This window comes from Anser brachyrhynchus, assembly GCF_964034855.1.
Source record: "Anser brachyrhynchus genome assembly, chromosome: 1".
NCBI lineage: Eukaryota > Metazoa > Chordata > Aves > Anseriformes > Anatidae > Anser > Anser brachyrhynchus.
In genome coordinates this window covers 12,786,532-12,800,826 of record NC_137694.1, presented here as the reverse complement: position 1 = coordinate 12,800,826, position 14,295 = coordinate 12,786,532, and the positions used below count along the sequence as shown (strand labels likewise).

The following is a 14,295-nucleotide window of genomic DNA, read 5'->3' as shown; positions in this document are numbered from 1 at the left end:
TGAAAAGCACTTATTGATTAAAATAAATGGCAGTTTGAATGAATGAGTGCATTGTTTTTGCTCATGTTAATTTATCTTTGAAAAGATAATCTAAATAATCTAAACATTTCAAAATGCTTTTAGATACGTTTCAAAACTTCATTATTTAGTGCAGTTACAGGACCATTCTGACAGGTCTTCCTGCACACCAGCTTGAATTCGCTCGGTGTCCAATCACACATGAGAATACCACAACTATTTCCCTTTGACTTTTCTGAGAAGATGGAAATAGACTGCTGCCACATGGTCTTTACCTGTATGTAGCAACTATAATAAGACCTGCATGTATACATAGATTCCTCTTATTTTCTCTACTCAGTTTCATGATCTATTTCATGATCATGAGTAAAAAGAAGGTGGACAAGCAGTCTTCCTGTGATAACTCAGCCTTATTAAAAGTGAAAGAAAAATACTGATTACTATTCCTAAGAGTCCGTCTTTTAGTATTTTAATTTTGATACAGAAACATCGTACGAGGCTATATAAACCAGCTGTAGTCTGGTTTATAAAATCTGGTGTAAAGTGACAGTATATGAACTAGCAATAATGGACCTTCATCTGGAATAAGAGCTGTCATTAGGGAGGTTCCCAATATACTACCACAGCTGTTTCTCAGAAGATGATGTTTTATTTACAGTTGTAGGCATTGTAACTGTTTTGGAATAAGTAAACAGAGACACGATCAATTATAGCTTATACTTTTCAACTGAAATATTGCAAAAGTTCTTTTTGGAACTTTAATTACTATGGTTTACAGGTCCCCTCTGAAAATTCCCAATTCAACAGACATTTAATATTGACTTACAATCGCACAGGGAGACTTTCGCGAGAGCTTTACTCTGCATTTTGTTAGAAGCGTATGTCTTCTAGGGGGTGATCATTTTTAGAGAAGCATTCAATGAAATATAAGGGAAAGAAATTTGCCAAGTGTGACTAATTGAGAGAAAGCCCTTTTGGGCAAGTGAAAGTGCTACATCTGTTAAACAAGGAGAACCAGAGGGCACAATGCCTAACTCAAAACTGAACGCAAGTACCTCAAGAAGCAAAAAGTTAAAATTGTTACCAGCACCTACTGTTTGGGGACAAGGGTCTTGATGAGGTATGTTAGTTGCTCAAGATTAGCATACAGACAGTCTGTGTAATCAGCCTCATTTCACATGCCAAAAATTAATCTAAAGACTAAGAAGTGTTGATTGGAGATCACAGAAAGTTGTATCACTGCACAGCCTGAGTGTGCTTTTTATATATACAGCTGTTAATACAGCTGGCCACCAAGTTTCTATCCCCCTGCTACTTCATTTCCATCACAGATAAACTTTGTCAATGAATATACATAAATTACACAAGAAATTGGTTGGAAAATGATTCACCCTAGAGAAAACCTGTTATAAAAATATATTCAGGACCGGAGAACTGTGACCAGCAAAAGAAAATGACATGTAAGATAATGAAAAAAAGGCCACCTCATGATCACATGGTGATAGACCTATGTTTTGTAAGTGCTGCTGATATTATTAGCAAAGAATACTTCTGTATTTAGTTGCCTGGCAAAAATACAATCCCAGTGGACCCTTGAAGTCTGGACAGGTCCTTGTTCAGAATAATGTCAGTCATAAGAATCATAGAATCATCACAGGATGGTTTGTGTTGGAAGGGACCTTAAAGACTACCCAGTTCCAACCCCCTGCCATGGGCAGGGACACCTCCCACCAGCCCAGGTTGCCCAAAGCCCCATCCAGCCTGGCCTTGAACACCCCCAGGGATGGGGCAGCCACAGCTTCTCTGGGCAGCCTGTGCCAGGGCCTCACCACCCTCAGAGTGAAGAATTTCTTCCAAATACCTAATCTAAGCCTGCCCTTTTTTAGTTTAAAGCCATTCCCCCTTGTCCTATCACTACACTCCCTGACAGAGTCCCTCCCCAGCTTTCCTGCAGGCCCTCTTTAGGTACTGGAAGGCTGCTGTAAGGTCTCCCCAGAGCCTTCTCTTCTCCAGGCTGAACAACCCCAACTCCCTCAGCCTGTCTTCACAGGAGAGGTGCTCCAGCCCTCTGATCATCGTCATGGCCCTCTGGGCTCGTTCCAATACGTCCATGTCCTTCTTGTGCTGGGAGCCCCAGAGTGGGATCTCCAAGTGGGGTCTCACAAGAGCAGAGTAGAGGGGCAGAATCACCTCCCTCGCCCTGCCATCCATACTGCATTTGATGCCCGACACTCACAATTTACCACCAGCGAGCGCAACCCCCGGCAGTGCTGGGTGTCAGGGCCCACCGGGCTGCGTGGGCTCTGTGGAGCAGCAGGCTCTCGGCGGAGCCATATTCTTACCTGTTCTCGTGTCCCTGCAGCTGCAGGGGCTGCGGGGGCGCGGGCTGCGCCACGGGGCTGTGCTGGGCAACGGGGCTCTGCTGCTGGGCCAAGGGGCTCTGCTGCTGCTGCTGCTGCTGCTGCTGGGCCAGGGGGCTCTGCTGCTGCTGCTGCTGGGCCAGGGGGCTGTGCTGCTGCGCCAGGGGGCTCTGCTTCTCCGAGCTGGGGGCCGAGGCCGGGCTGTTCAGCTCTGCGTAATGGGAAGCTGGAGATTAAAGAGCTGTCACGGGGCGGCATTTAATAACGGGCAAAGGTAGACAATGATCGTCGTCGGTCACCCTCCACCCTTGGAAATGTATGTTTTGTCGCTTTTGCTCTCTTGCGTTATAATTAGATTTTAAGACATCTGAGGCTAATGGGCTTCTCTTGATGTTCTTTGGGATCTGAAATCTTGGCCAGCTCTGCCACTGCGGTTGACACCTTCATTATTTAAAACCCAATTGAAGAAGGCAAACAGCTTCCATGTGACATGGTTTCTGTGAAAGCCTAGAAATACTGATATTTGAAAACTTTTTGTTTTGAGAGAATGAATAATTTTAGTGCTTTCAGCGCTATTATGGGATGACAGACTTGACACAAAAGCTGAACCACTGGTGCACTTGTGTTAGCTCCTGCTGTTTGAGCTCAACAAGAGTTCCCTATAATTTAACATCTTTGGGGACTGTGAGCAGTAAAACCAGTCTCAATAAATACTGACTAACCAGCTAAGCTGACGTATTCACTACATTGGTGCCAAACGACCATGGCTTCACATAGGGCCACTGCAGAAAACCGGCAACATTTTTTCCAAACAATATAAAATGCAAAACAACAGAGAGGCTGGGCTAGGAAATGTGGCCTCACGGCCTTTACAAACACGGGATGCCATGCTGCCTTCAGGTTTTCCCCTGCACCAGGGAAAACACATTTGGCACTGAGCTTATATCAAATGTATTTCTCCCAACACACTGACACAGCATTGCTCAGCATCTGCCTGTTAATAAGCATAAATGAGAGAGATTCCCATTGTAAGAGGGCAGAGTACTGCACAAGTAATCATATATGGATTATCAACAGCAAAGGTACACATTGTACTTTTTTGTTTCTGCTTGCAACAGAATGAGTGAGGCCAGCATGGCATGGTACAATGTGGCTAGAAAGGACATGTGCATGGCTTAGTACCCCAAAAAGCAACAGGTAGGAGTGATCCTGCTCTTGCCTAGTTTGGCATTTGAATCCAGTTTGAATTTTGAATTATTTTATTTTTTTATTTTTAGTGAGTGAGTTTGTCCCCTGTGACTGTGTGTTTCTAATGGCTCTCTGCTTCTTTAATTTATGCTCATAATTGTTCTAAAAATTTTGGTTACTTTATTAAAAATCTTTTCAATTTAGGCTTAATTGTCAAAAAAGCTTGTACACTCGCACTTAAAATACGCCTCATGCAGGCATAAGCAATACTTGTCTGTGTAATTACTATGCTTAAGGCTTTAATTGCCCATTTTGCATCTGTGAGTCTCTTCTGTATTGCAGAGTTTCAGACGCAGAGATTGGGAATATTGTCCCTCATTTCTACATTACTCTCATAACTATGGATGAACAAGTCAGATCATAAACTGCTTCTAAAGCTGCTTTGCATTTATATGGTATTTTTCACCTGAAAGTACATTACAGAGGTATTAGATTTTTTTCCTAATTTTATAAACTGGGAAGCTAATAGCAGAAGGCAAATGAGGCGTCCAGTGTCATACAGCCACATGGGGAAGCCATGCCTCGGACACAAACTGTTCCTCACCACCAGCACCCGAGAATATCTTGTAGCATGGCATCCCAGATGTACCTCTGCTTCCGTTATAGTTTCAGCCCCCCGTTTCTAACATAGAAATATTAGCAATTTGTTAATATGCATAGTTCTGTGTACAAGCGAGGCCTAAATAAACTGCATGGACAACGTGCAGCAAAACTCTTGTTTGTAGCTGCTTGCAAAACTGAAATCCAGTGATCATATGCCACTGTCTTTGCAGCTCTTTGGGATGAATTCTGAGCCTGTGTGTGTTTATATGTTCATCCCTTTACTTAATTCATTAAAAAAGTAGATACGTGCCCTCAATGGCAATCCGTGGCCAGTGTCAGGCTATTTCCTTGTCCCATTGCTGGATGCAACAGTACAAAGTGAGGGTCACGTAACTGCAGCATGGATCATTAAGTAATTACATTACTTGCTGTATGTGATACTCCTAGCTCTGATGGTATTTGTTGCCGAGATGTAAAGCCATGATCTTATTAATACAGCACAATTCATATAACGGTACAGCAGGTCACTGAGCTAAAAAAAGCCCTGAAACCAATCTCAAAACCCATGAAGCTGACATCAAAGGATCTCCACTGATAAGCTCTGCAGTAATGACCAGACTAACGAGTCTGTCCCCTTATCCTCACCTTACTGATGAAATAATTTAGGGTTCACCTCTTTCCTGCCTTGTGCACTTATCTTAGAACATATAGAGGAAACTACCAAATCTGAACTCTTCCTTCACATTGTTTTGTCACACGTAGCTGGTACGTGAGCATGCCTGGTGACAGCCATTGTGGTTCTTTGTCAGTCACATTGCGTACATAAAAGTTTGGTTTATAACAGGGTACAAGGGGATGAACTCAAAACCTGTCTCTCTGTTAGAGTGTTTTTCCATGTAGAAGGCAATTCTTCCAAAGGACATGAAAACTGACTCTCCAGCACTCTGCTCTTTCTGTTTCTCAAAGTTTGCTTTAAATACTTTTTTCATAGCAAGAAACCTTCTCAAGAATTCAGATAGTATTCCAGCTGGTTCTAAGGCTGTAATTTTGGTGTACTGTACGTTACAGCTGAAAATGTGAAACAAAAGATGTTCTTTCAAGCAGTGACATAACTCAAGTTAATTGGAGGCTACTTAAAATTTTCTTCCTGTTTTTAAGGGCTATTGACTTACCCTCCTGAGGAATGATGCGAAGTGTTACACTGAGACCTGCGTCTTTAATTAGCTTCACAATATCTGCATGAGGCATGTTAATAATAGACTGGCCGTTCACAGCTAAGATCCGGTCTCCAACTTTAAGTTTTGCGCAGCGATCCGCAGGACTTCCATCAATTATCCTCCCTATTTTATGGGGTACAGCTAGACAAGGAATAACATTCAGTTAGCTTATGCAGCAGGAAGTGAAGATGTTCACAAACAGAAGAAAATGGGTTCATTTAGAAGAAAATTCTATCTAAAAGACACTTTGTGCATAAAACAGTTGTTCTTATGCAGTGTCATTTGCATTAATGCAGAACAGATTTTGCTAAAAAATCAGAATTTAGATGTGCATATGTACATGGTGTACACATACAAAGCCCAAAACCAGTTTTATGGTTCAGCTAGTTTACAAACCTGGTATGTGACAAGATAGTAAACAGTTCAGGAGAAAAATAAGGCATTAGAACAGTGAAGGGGATAAACTTGCAAAATAAGTAGTAGTCATAAGTTGTCTCCCACCTCTGAATTTACAGTATCCCTTTATTTGCATATTGCAGTAGAGACACTACAGACATGATTTATTTTATATACAAACAGATTTTATTACTGAAAGTGCCCAGGGTTCACTAAATTGTTCTCCTCCTCCACACAAATATGTTAATTGATAAATAGAAATCATACAGAAGATTTATTGAGATGTGCAGTTTTCTAATTAGATACATGCCAGCATGAATTTGCAGTTAATTATGAGCGTATAGACACATTTACTACATCAAATAAACACAGACACACATTCTTAAAACTTTACAGATCTAGTTTACTTCTTTGCTCTCTGTGGTTCTCCATTTTCCTGTGTGCTCCATCTGTTCTCTTATCCCATCTTTTCCCATATTTCCCACTGAATTTTCTAAATTTTACTCTAAATATTTCTTCTAGTTTTTTTCCCCTATTATCCAATCATTTTTAACTTAGTAGATATGCTATAGCTGACAATTCTTACCTCTCCATCAAGACTCCCCAAAGAAAATGCTATTTTCTTTCCTTCTACTAGTCATAAATATGCTTATCACAATTCAATTTGACCATTTATTCTATTAATATCATAATAGTGTCATAGAGTGTAATAATTCCACACTTTAGTCTTGGCAAACTTAGCTCAAAGATGTTCAGCCTCACTGTCCACCTCTAACTGGTGTTAGAGCAGTGCATTTTTTTTCCCTTTAAAATACTATATCCTTAAAAATTCTAACATCTAAGGAGAACTTCAAAAAAGTAAAACAAAAGATAAATCACACATTTCATGGAAATATCTAGGCTATCTATGCTATTATCAAGCAAAACACTAACAAGGAATGTGTTCAGAATACTCACTGAAGAATCACCACAAAACAAATTTCTCAGTTCCCTGATAAATGTTTCCTGAAGGTGATGGTGACAAACACAGATTGCACATCTCATGCAAAGTCACAATATGCACACCTCAAAGTGACTTTTGCTTCTAATATGGATGAAAGCGTTGTTTACAGTGTTAAAAATAAATTTTCTGAGTATTAAAATATTAGTGCTCTGAAAAGCAAACCATAAATTGCATGCTTCTTTAATCTTGTAGTTCAGGTAAGACTATAAATTTAATTATGCCTTTAGTAATATATACATGGCTAGTTTATTTCAGAAATGTCTTGCTGCTTAGGAATAAGCACCCAGTTTGTCGCAGTGCCTGAAGCCATTCCATACATTAAAAAATACTAAATATGACTAGACCAACTTTGTACAAAATTTGATTTTATTTTGCTTTTGATGCAGACCTATAACTGCCACACACACATATCAGATTAGATTCCCCAAATAAGTAAAAGAGCAACTTGACGGTGAAACAGTTCACATTTGCACAGAGCCCTTCACAAAATCAGTTCTTAAAACACAACATCAAATCATGTCAGCTAAGACTAAACCGTGGCTGTTGCTGGTATGTAAAATAAGATCTGTCTGAAATTTCTGTGCCTGTACAACACATCATTAGAGATCAGAAAATGAGGCTGCCTTATATGAAAGAGCAAGTAATTTAGTATGAAGAAAGAAGGGGAAGCATTGTGGCTGAGATGCTATAGCTAAAATTCCCATGCTTGCCATTGCAAACCCTAAAGAAGATGTTTCTGTTAGCCTAAGTAACTTAAGTTCTTTAAGGGACACAACTTCAGTAGTGAGGGAAGGGAGGGCAGGAAATCCTGTTAATCCCCCAGCACATTTTTTGTTGGTCGTCTTGCACCTGATGAGTGAACACAGCAGATGTCCATGTTTGTGATGTCTGCTAAAATCAGAGCTAGAGGTGGGAGAGCCATGAGACTCTGATTCAGCTCCAAATCCTGAGAAATTGAAATGGAGGAAAGAGGAGGATTTTTCTCCCCCTTTGTCTTCCTCCTAAGTCTAACAGCCTTAGCCTGACTGATGAAGGTAAATAAATGTTTTAGTGTCAGTGCACTTTGTCCTGCAGTGCTATGAAAGGATCAGCAGTAGGTGGCTTTCAGAACAAAGCTGTCAAGCACCTTTTCTACTGCACTTTGTTTTTTGAGGATTTAATGCTCCTCGTTTGAGGCTATATGGGTTCAATGTGTTGCCACATGGTTTTGCTGCTGTAGGGTGTAGAAAGCTTTTGCTGAAGGAGCCAACAACTCTATCAGAGTCTGGCAAGGAGTCCACTGGAAAGTTATATCATGGTTTCATGGACAAATGTGGTGAATTACTATTGAAACCCACAGAAATGCAGCAGAAGCTGGTTTCTGTGTGTTTCTAGATAATATGAAAAGTTTGCTTTCGGACTCCTTCCCTCGCATTAACATCCCAGGGATCATCTCATCGCTGATTGCTCTCTCTGGCAGAGCTCTGCCTGGGTCTCCTCTGAAGCTATGTTACCCTGGCCAGCACGCTCCCTGCTGCCTTGGAAGGGGAGCCCTTATTTAAGGATTTATTTACAGGCATGTGTGCTTCTAATGGGATTCTAAGGTTATCTGATGTGCCGGTTGTTTATGAAAATATGAATATTATTATGTTAGAAAGCTTAATTTTTAAAAGTCTTTGGAAATGGAATACTAACTGTGAAGGGATAAGATAGATCTACTCACAGGGGATTAATAAGGTAAAAGCTAAGGAACAAAGGTAGAAAAGAACTGTGAATTTCCACAGTGGAGATTTTTTATCATTCAGAATGGTTACATCTAAAACTGGCATGGAAATGCTGTAAAAGTGGCAGTACCGAGTGGGCTGAGTGAAGTGACAGACAGGATCTCATGGTTAGAGATGTAAAATGATGTACATGGAGAAAAAATAACCCTGGCTAAACTTAAGCAGGGATGAGTCCTAAATTAATTATTACTACCTAGGAGATCTTGTAAGAAGTGTGTCTACTTCTCTAAAAACATAAACTCAATAGAACAGTAAATAGAATTTTAAGAGTTAGGAAAAGAATAGCAAATGAAACAAAATATTGCTTGTTTATTATTGAGCACCTAAAGTAGATATTGCACCTATATTGTGCACCTAAAGTAGATATCGGCACCTATTGCTGATAGGTCCAGTATCCTCATCTCAAAAACATAGCACGGAAGAGGCAAAGATTGAGAGAAAGACAGCGTGGCAGTCAGAAGCAGAAATAAGACTCTGTTCAATGAACTTGGACTGTATCGTCAATGAACTTGGACAAGAGAACTTGGAACAATCTCCTGGATGGCCAGGAGCATGGATAGATTAAAGGGGATTAGACAAATGCATAGGAGCTAGCTCCACTGCCGATTAAATCCAAAACCTGTGGTTGGGAAAGCTGAGGACAGCGTGGAGCTGCGCGGCCCATTGGTCCCTTGCAGCACTGCAGATTGGTTCCTGGGAAGCCTCTTCCCAAGTCTGGCATTTCATTAGGGCTTTATTAACACATCAGATCTTCTCTTATATTGCATCTCCAGTGGTTTATTATCTGAGCAGAGCAATAAATAATGTAACCTTTTAACGGAAGTCCCCCATCACTTGACTGGTGATAAATGACTCCACTGGGCTTTAAAATATCTTACAAATTTATTCAGACCTTTTTTCAGATTTCACCACAAGCTGTTCTCCAAGCGTATACAATTTGAACAATGGCAGCATGTACCTGCATTAGACTCTGCAGAGAATTTGATCCATTTATTTCAAAACAGGGGTACCTGAGCAGCATTTAAGATGGGCAGGCTATACTGGATACATTTGGATTATTATATATACATATACATTTGGATTTTTTTTTTTTTCAAGAATCCTATTATTCAAGCTAAGAGAGAGCACAGAAGATAAGATGGCCCTTTGTAGGACAATTAATTTCTTAGTTCTCTCAGGCTACACAGTGAATGAAACTGCAAGGGAAAATATTGTGGTAAACAGTGATTTATACAGACTTATTGTTGAAAATATGGGAAATTAATCAGCTACTACTTATACGTATATAAAACATTCAGATCTTCAAACTAGATATATAGATTTTTTTTCCTAATACCATCAAGTGATCCAAAAAGTGATACTTTTGAATGATGCGTATGAATATCTAACTTAAGAAAAAATAATTCTTCCAAGGCCATAGTCATAATCCTAGATGCAAAGGACCTAGTAGAGAACAGCAGTACTGCAGGAGTAGTTCCTAACAATGGATCTCGTGATGGGATCTAATTTTTTCTACAGTGTGTTTTATAAAAAATTGTCACTTCAGGGAGGCTGGAATCTTGAGAGCACCTAAACTTCTAAGATTTTTGAAGCCACCATGCTCGCCCCCTAAATCTCCCTCAGATGTTTAAAGCACTTTTGTCAGGAATGTAGTCTGACCCAACGTTTGCACCTAGCAGCTGATGCTTTCCCAGAAGGTGGTTAATTGTGCAATGATCAGCTCTAAGCTCATAATCAAAAGAGAGATTAAATTAAATAATGAAGATACAAAATGATTAAAAAAAAAATCTTTGCATTTAGGAAGTGGGTAAGGTCTGCTTTCATTAACTAGCTGATTTGTATGTATATTAATATTTTTATTTTACAAAATTGCCCACTTTCACTGATCCAAATTAACATCCTTTCCACACCTTTACATCTTAGAAAAGAAAGAGTGAATTCCGTGGCTTTACACCTGAGGGTCCATATGCCTGGGTCACCTCTACACAAAGCCAGAGCAGCTGCTGAATACAAATACTGCTTCTAACACTGTGTATTTCTGTCAGCCAGTTGCTTTTTACTTTTTTATTTTTTTGAAATAAAAATGATTTCTCCTCACTTGTGAGACATATAACCTAGAAATAGTTGGTTCTAACAAAATGTTAACATGAAATAATGCTTTTCTGTTTGGCATCTAGAATATTCTTTATTCAGTTATTTTAGTTATAACTGTTGAGACTGTATTTAGAAAAGAGTAACTTTCCTGTTTTTGCACTATGTAGTAACAAAACATCAAAAATGATCAGTTAAGGGGGGAAAAAATCAGACCTGTACTTTATCTATTAAACCCTCTGGCAGATAAATTCTTGTGATCTTTTTTAATGTTAGCAGATATAGATAGTAAACCAAGCAAGTGAACCTTCCTGAGCCAGCTGTCCTTTTCAATGTTATACAGCTGATCACATGAATATTTATTATGTCCTCAATTCTCAAAAGGTGCAAGAGTTTTCATTCAACCAGCAGGCTCCAGCATATCAAGTTTTAATTGGAAGAATATATTAAATGTAAACATTGGTAGTTTCATTGCTCCTGAAGAATCTGAAATGTGGGAAACTTGTATACAGTAGAGCTTCTGTCAAAGCTAATCTTAGAATCAAGATAAAATATGTTCCTGAAATTTACGATTTTTGGTATGTCATACTCATTTGGAGAAAAACAAAAACAAAACACCTGTGGCATGCTGCCTACTGGCAAATAACTATAGTCCCTTTTGTTTATAAGTTGAATGAACCTATGAACTGAAACATCCCATTGTGTGCTGATACAGAACATATTTACTTACATAGCATGGTTTTGTTACAGGCATAAGAAGCTAGGTGTGAAAGAGTGCACATAACTTAGAAATCTGAAGACCTAATAAAAATTAGGCAGCAAAAAAAATTGATGGAAATTAGATACATAATTCAGGCTTGTCATCAATGGAGCCCTGGCTCCGTAAAATCATTAGCAAAACCTTGATTACCTTGATTCCCTAGGTTTCTGCTAATAAAGCTTGCACTGTTTCATCTTTGAAAACACATGAGCAGCCCCACTAGATCCAAATAACCTATTTATGAATAAACTGGAGGACAAGATTCACCTAGAGAGAGAACTGGTGGGGCTAAGATCCTCCATACTTTATTCTCCAAAACTATCCGATAGCCAATTGAGTAATTCATGCCTCCAGTCTGCAGCAATGTGCTTTCAGTGATATAAAAAAGACCTCTTTTATCTCTTAAGGTTATTTTATTATTATGAATTAGAATAGTTCAGTTGGAAGGGACCTCCAAAGTCCCACTGCCTGACCACTTCAGAGCTAGCCACAAGTTAAAGCATGTTATTGAGGGCATTATCCAAATGCCTCTTGAACAATGACAGGCATGGGGCATCAACCACCTCGCTAGGAAGCTTGTTGCAGTGTTTGACCACCCTCACAGTAAACATTTTTTTCCTAATATCCAGACTGGACCTCCCCTGGTACAGCTTTGTGCCATGTTTTCACGTCCTAAATTGTATATATTGATTTGAAAAAGTGACTCATGAAACAATGTCTTTCAGCTCCAAATTACAATATCAGTTAAAACAAAACAAACAAACAAACAAAAAAACACCACAAAACCAAAACAAAAACCAACCAAAGACCAAACCAACATTAGAATGTGTCTTTTTGAAGCTGAAGGGACAGAAGGACAGCTCAAGCCTGAATATCAAAGCCAAGCAGAAATGAGAAACCAGATCCTTTGCCCCCAAGTCACAACCATGTTCCACAGAAGACTCATGTTGCAGGTGTTTTTTCACTGCTCTGTTCCAAAGTGCTGCAAGCTGGAGTAGATGGATATCCTAATTTCCAAAGCTGTTTTCTTTAGAATGTGCAGGTTGATCACTGAAAATTGTGTCCCCAGGCACTTTCTTACTCAGGAAGAAGCATGGGTTAAATTGCAGCACAAATAACTGTCTCAGATCACACAGTTATCACTGATCAGTAAGCTGGTTTTTATCACTAAACTGCAAGGAGTTCAAAGAAACTCTGGAGCTGAATGGGCCTTATTTCAGAACTCTGTTTTCTGCAGTCAACAGGAGCTTATCTTGGATTTAAGGTTTTTAGTTAAAACAATGTTTTGAGAAATGAGAGAAACTTATTTCATTAGGCTTTTTTTTTTTTTAAGTCCATGTATCCATCCATCCAAAAAGTATGCACAGCCTTCTGCCTTTTTTAATGTTTATTGATTATTTTTATTTTATTTTTGATTATTTATTATTGATTAATTTTAATTTAATTTAATTTAATTTTTATATAATATATATATAATATATATGTGTATATATATATTTAATTTATAATTGTGCTAAATGCCAACACCTGTTATGGTAAGATCCATAGCGATATTGCCAATTTTCCCATTTCACTGGCAGTTTTCAGTTAACAACATTAGTTTAGAGCACATGCTTCTTTTCTACAGAAATTAGGGTGTTAGAGATTTACAGTGGCTCACAAGTTCTCTCCCTGCAAGGACCTGCATCCCAAACAAAGTAAAAGCAGTAGGATGATATGAAATTGGTAGGGACAAGTGTATTCCATAAAGCTCAAGGACAAATTCAATGGGAGATCTTTTGGCAATTTCCAGCTGACTCCAAGTGCTTTTTGTGGGATGCAGATAGTGAACTTATTGTGATACCCTAGAAAGCTCCACAAACACGTAGTTTTACCACAGAGGACACACACTATTAAGTATTATTCTAAATGTAATTCAACATGTATATTAATTAATTGAGTTTCTGTAATTTTAGCTGCAATACGACAATACTGTCATGTTAGACAATGCCACCTTAGACATAGCTGCACCTCCATAGTCTCCCACAATGCTTGTGGCAGGATACTGGGGACCCCTGCCTTTCAGGACCACACGAGTTGGGGATATTTTTACTGGGAGAAGCATAAAAGTATTCCTCGGAGTGGGACTCCAGTAATAGGCCAGTTTGTTCAGTGTAGGCACTGAGGCCTCCAGCCCAGCCACAGAGCCTGTGAAGACTTCCACAGAGCCCTGAGGCTGCAGCCATTGGGATCCATGCCAAACTGAAAGCGAAAAACTGGAGTTTATAGCTTCTAGGCATTCAGCTGGGCATGTGACACTGAATTCTTTACAGGAATACCACTGGAGCTGACAAAATTTTGATAAACTATGTGTAGCCTGCCTAGCAATAGAAAGCAAGGAGTAAGGTCAAATTTAGGTGGCCCATCTGGTGAAGGAATGGGAGATAAGGCACCCTTTAATCTTGGGACAGGGTCTAGGGGAAAGTGTGATAAACTGTTTTAGGGGCAGTGGAAGTTAATCCTTTCATTAAGAACAGGCCAGGAGCCTGGCCAGGTGAATTTCTGGTTTTTAATCTCTTACAGCTCTAAGATCCTCAGGGCTCTGCACTAGGCGAGGTGACTTGCTCCTAGATGTACCACTCAAACACAGTTCTTTATTTATACACTTCATCTTCTTTTGCTGATATAATTTTAAAGCATGGATGACCTTGCCTGTGCCCTTGCTTTGCCTTGTGAAATCTCTTCATTCAATCCTTGTCACTCGTTCTCCACTCCTGATCTGCCCCACATCAGAATTCTAGTTTGGTGCAAGATAATCCCCTGTGCCGAATTAAGGAACATGCCAAGTAATGCTCTGACAAAGGGGATACGAAATTTCTGTCACTATAGAACAAAGGAAGAGAAAAGAGCCACAAGA

General features: G+C 39.4%; 1 protein-coding gene across 12 annotated transcripts in view; it reads right to left on the bottom strand.

Annotated features, from left to right (window-relative positions):
- Positions 1-14,295, bottom strand: part of MAGI2 (membrane associated guanylate kinase, WW and PDZ domain containing 2) — an 817,299-nt gene that overhangs the window by 45,324 nt on the left and 757,680 nt on the right. For 6 of the 12 annotated variants that reach the window (XM_080581211.1, XM_080581210.1, XM_080581215.1 and 3 more), the window contains 2 exons: positions 5,342-5,527; positions 2,361-2,604 (listed from right to left, as the gene is read on the bottom strand). In XM_080581211.1, coding sequence (XP_080437337.1) covers positions 2,361-2,604; positions 5,342-5,527 — 430 coding nt within the window. The remainder of the gene's footprint in view (positions 1-2,360; positions 2,605-5,341; positions 5,528-14,295) is intronic. The other 6 variants (XM_080581216.1, XM_080581212.1, XM_080581219.1 and 3 more) reach the window with 1 other exon arrangement.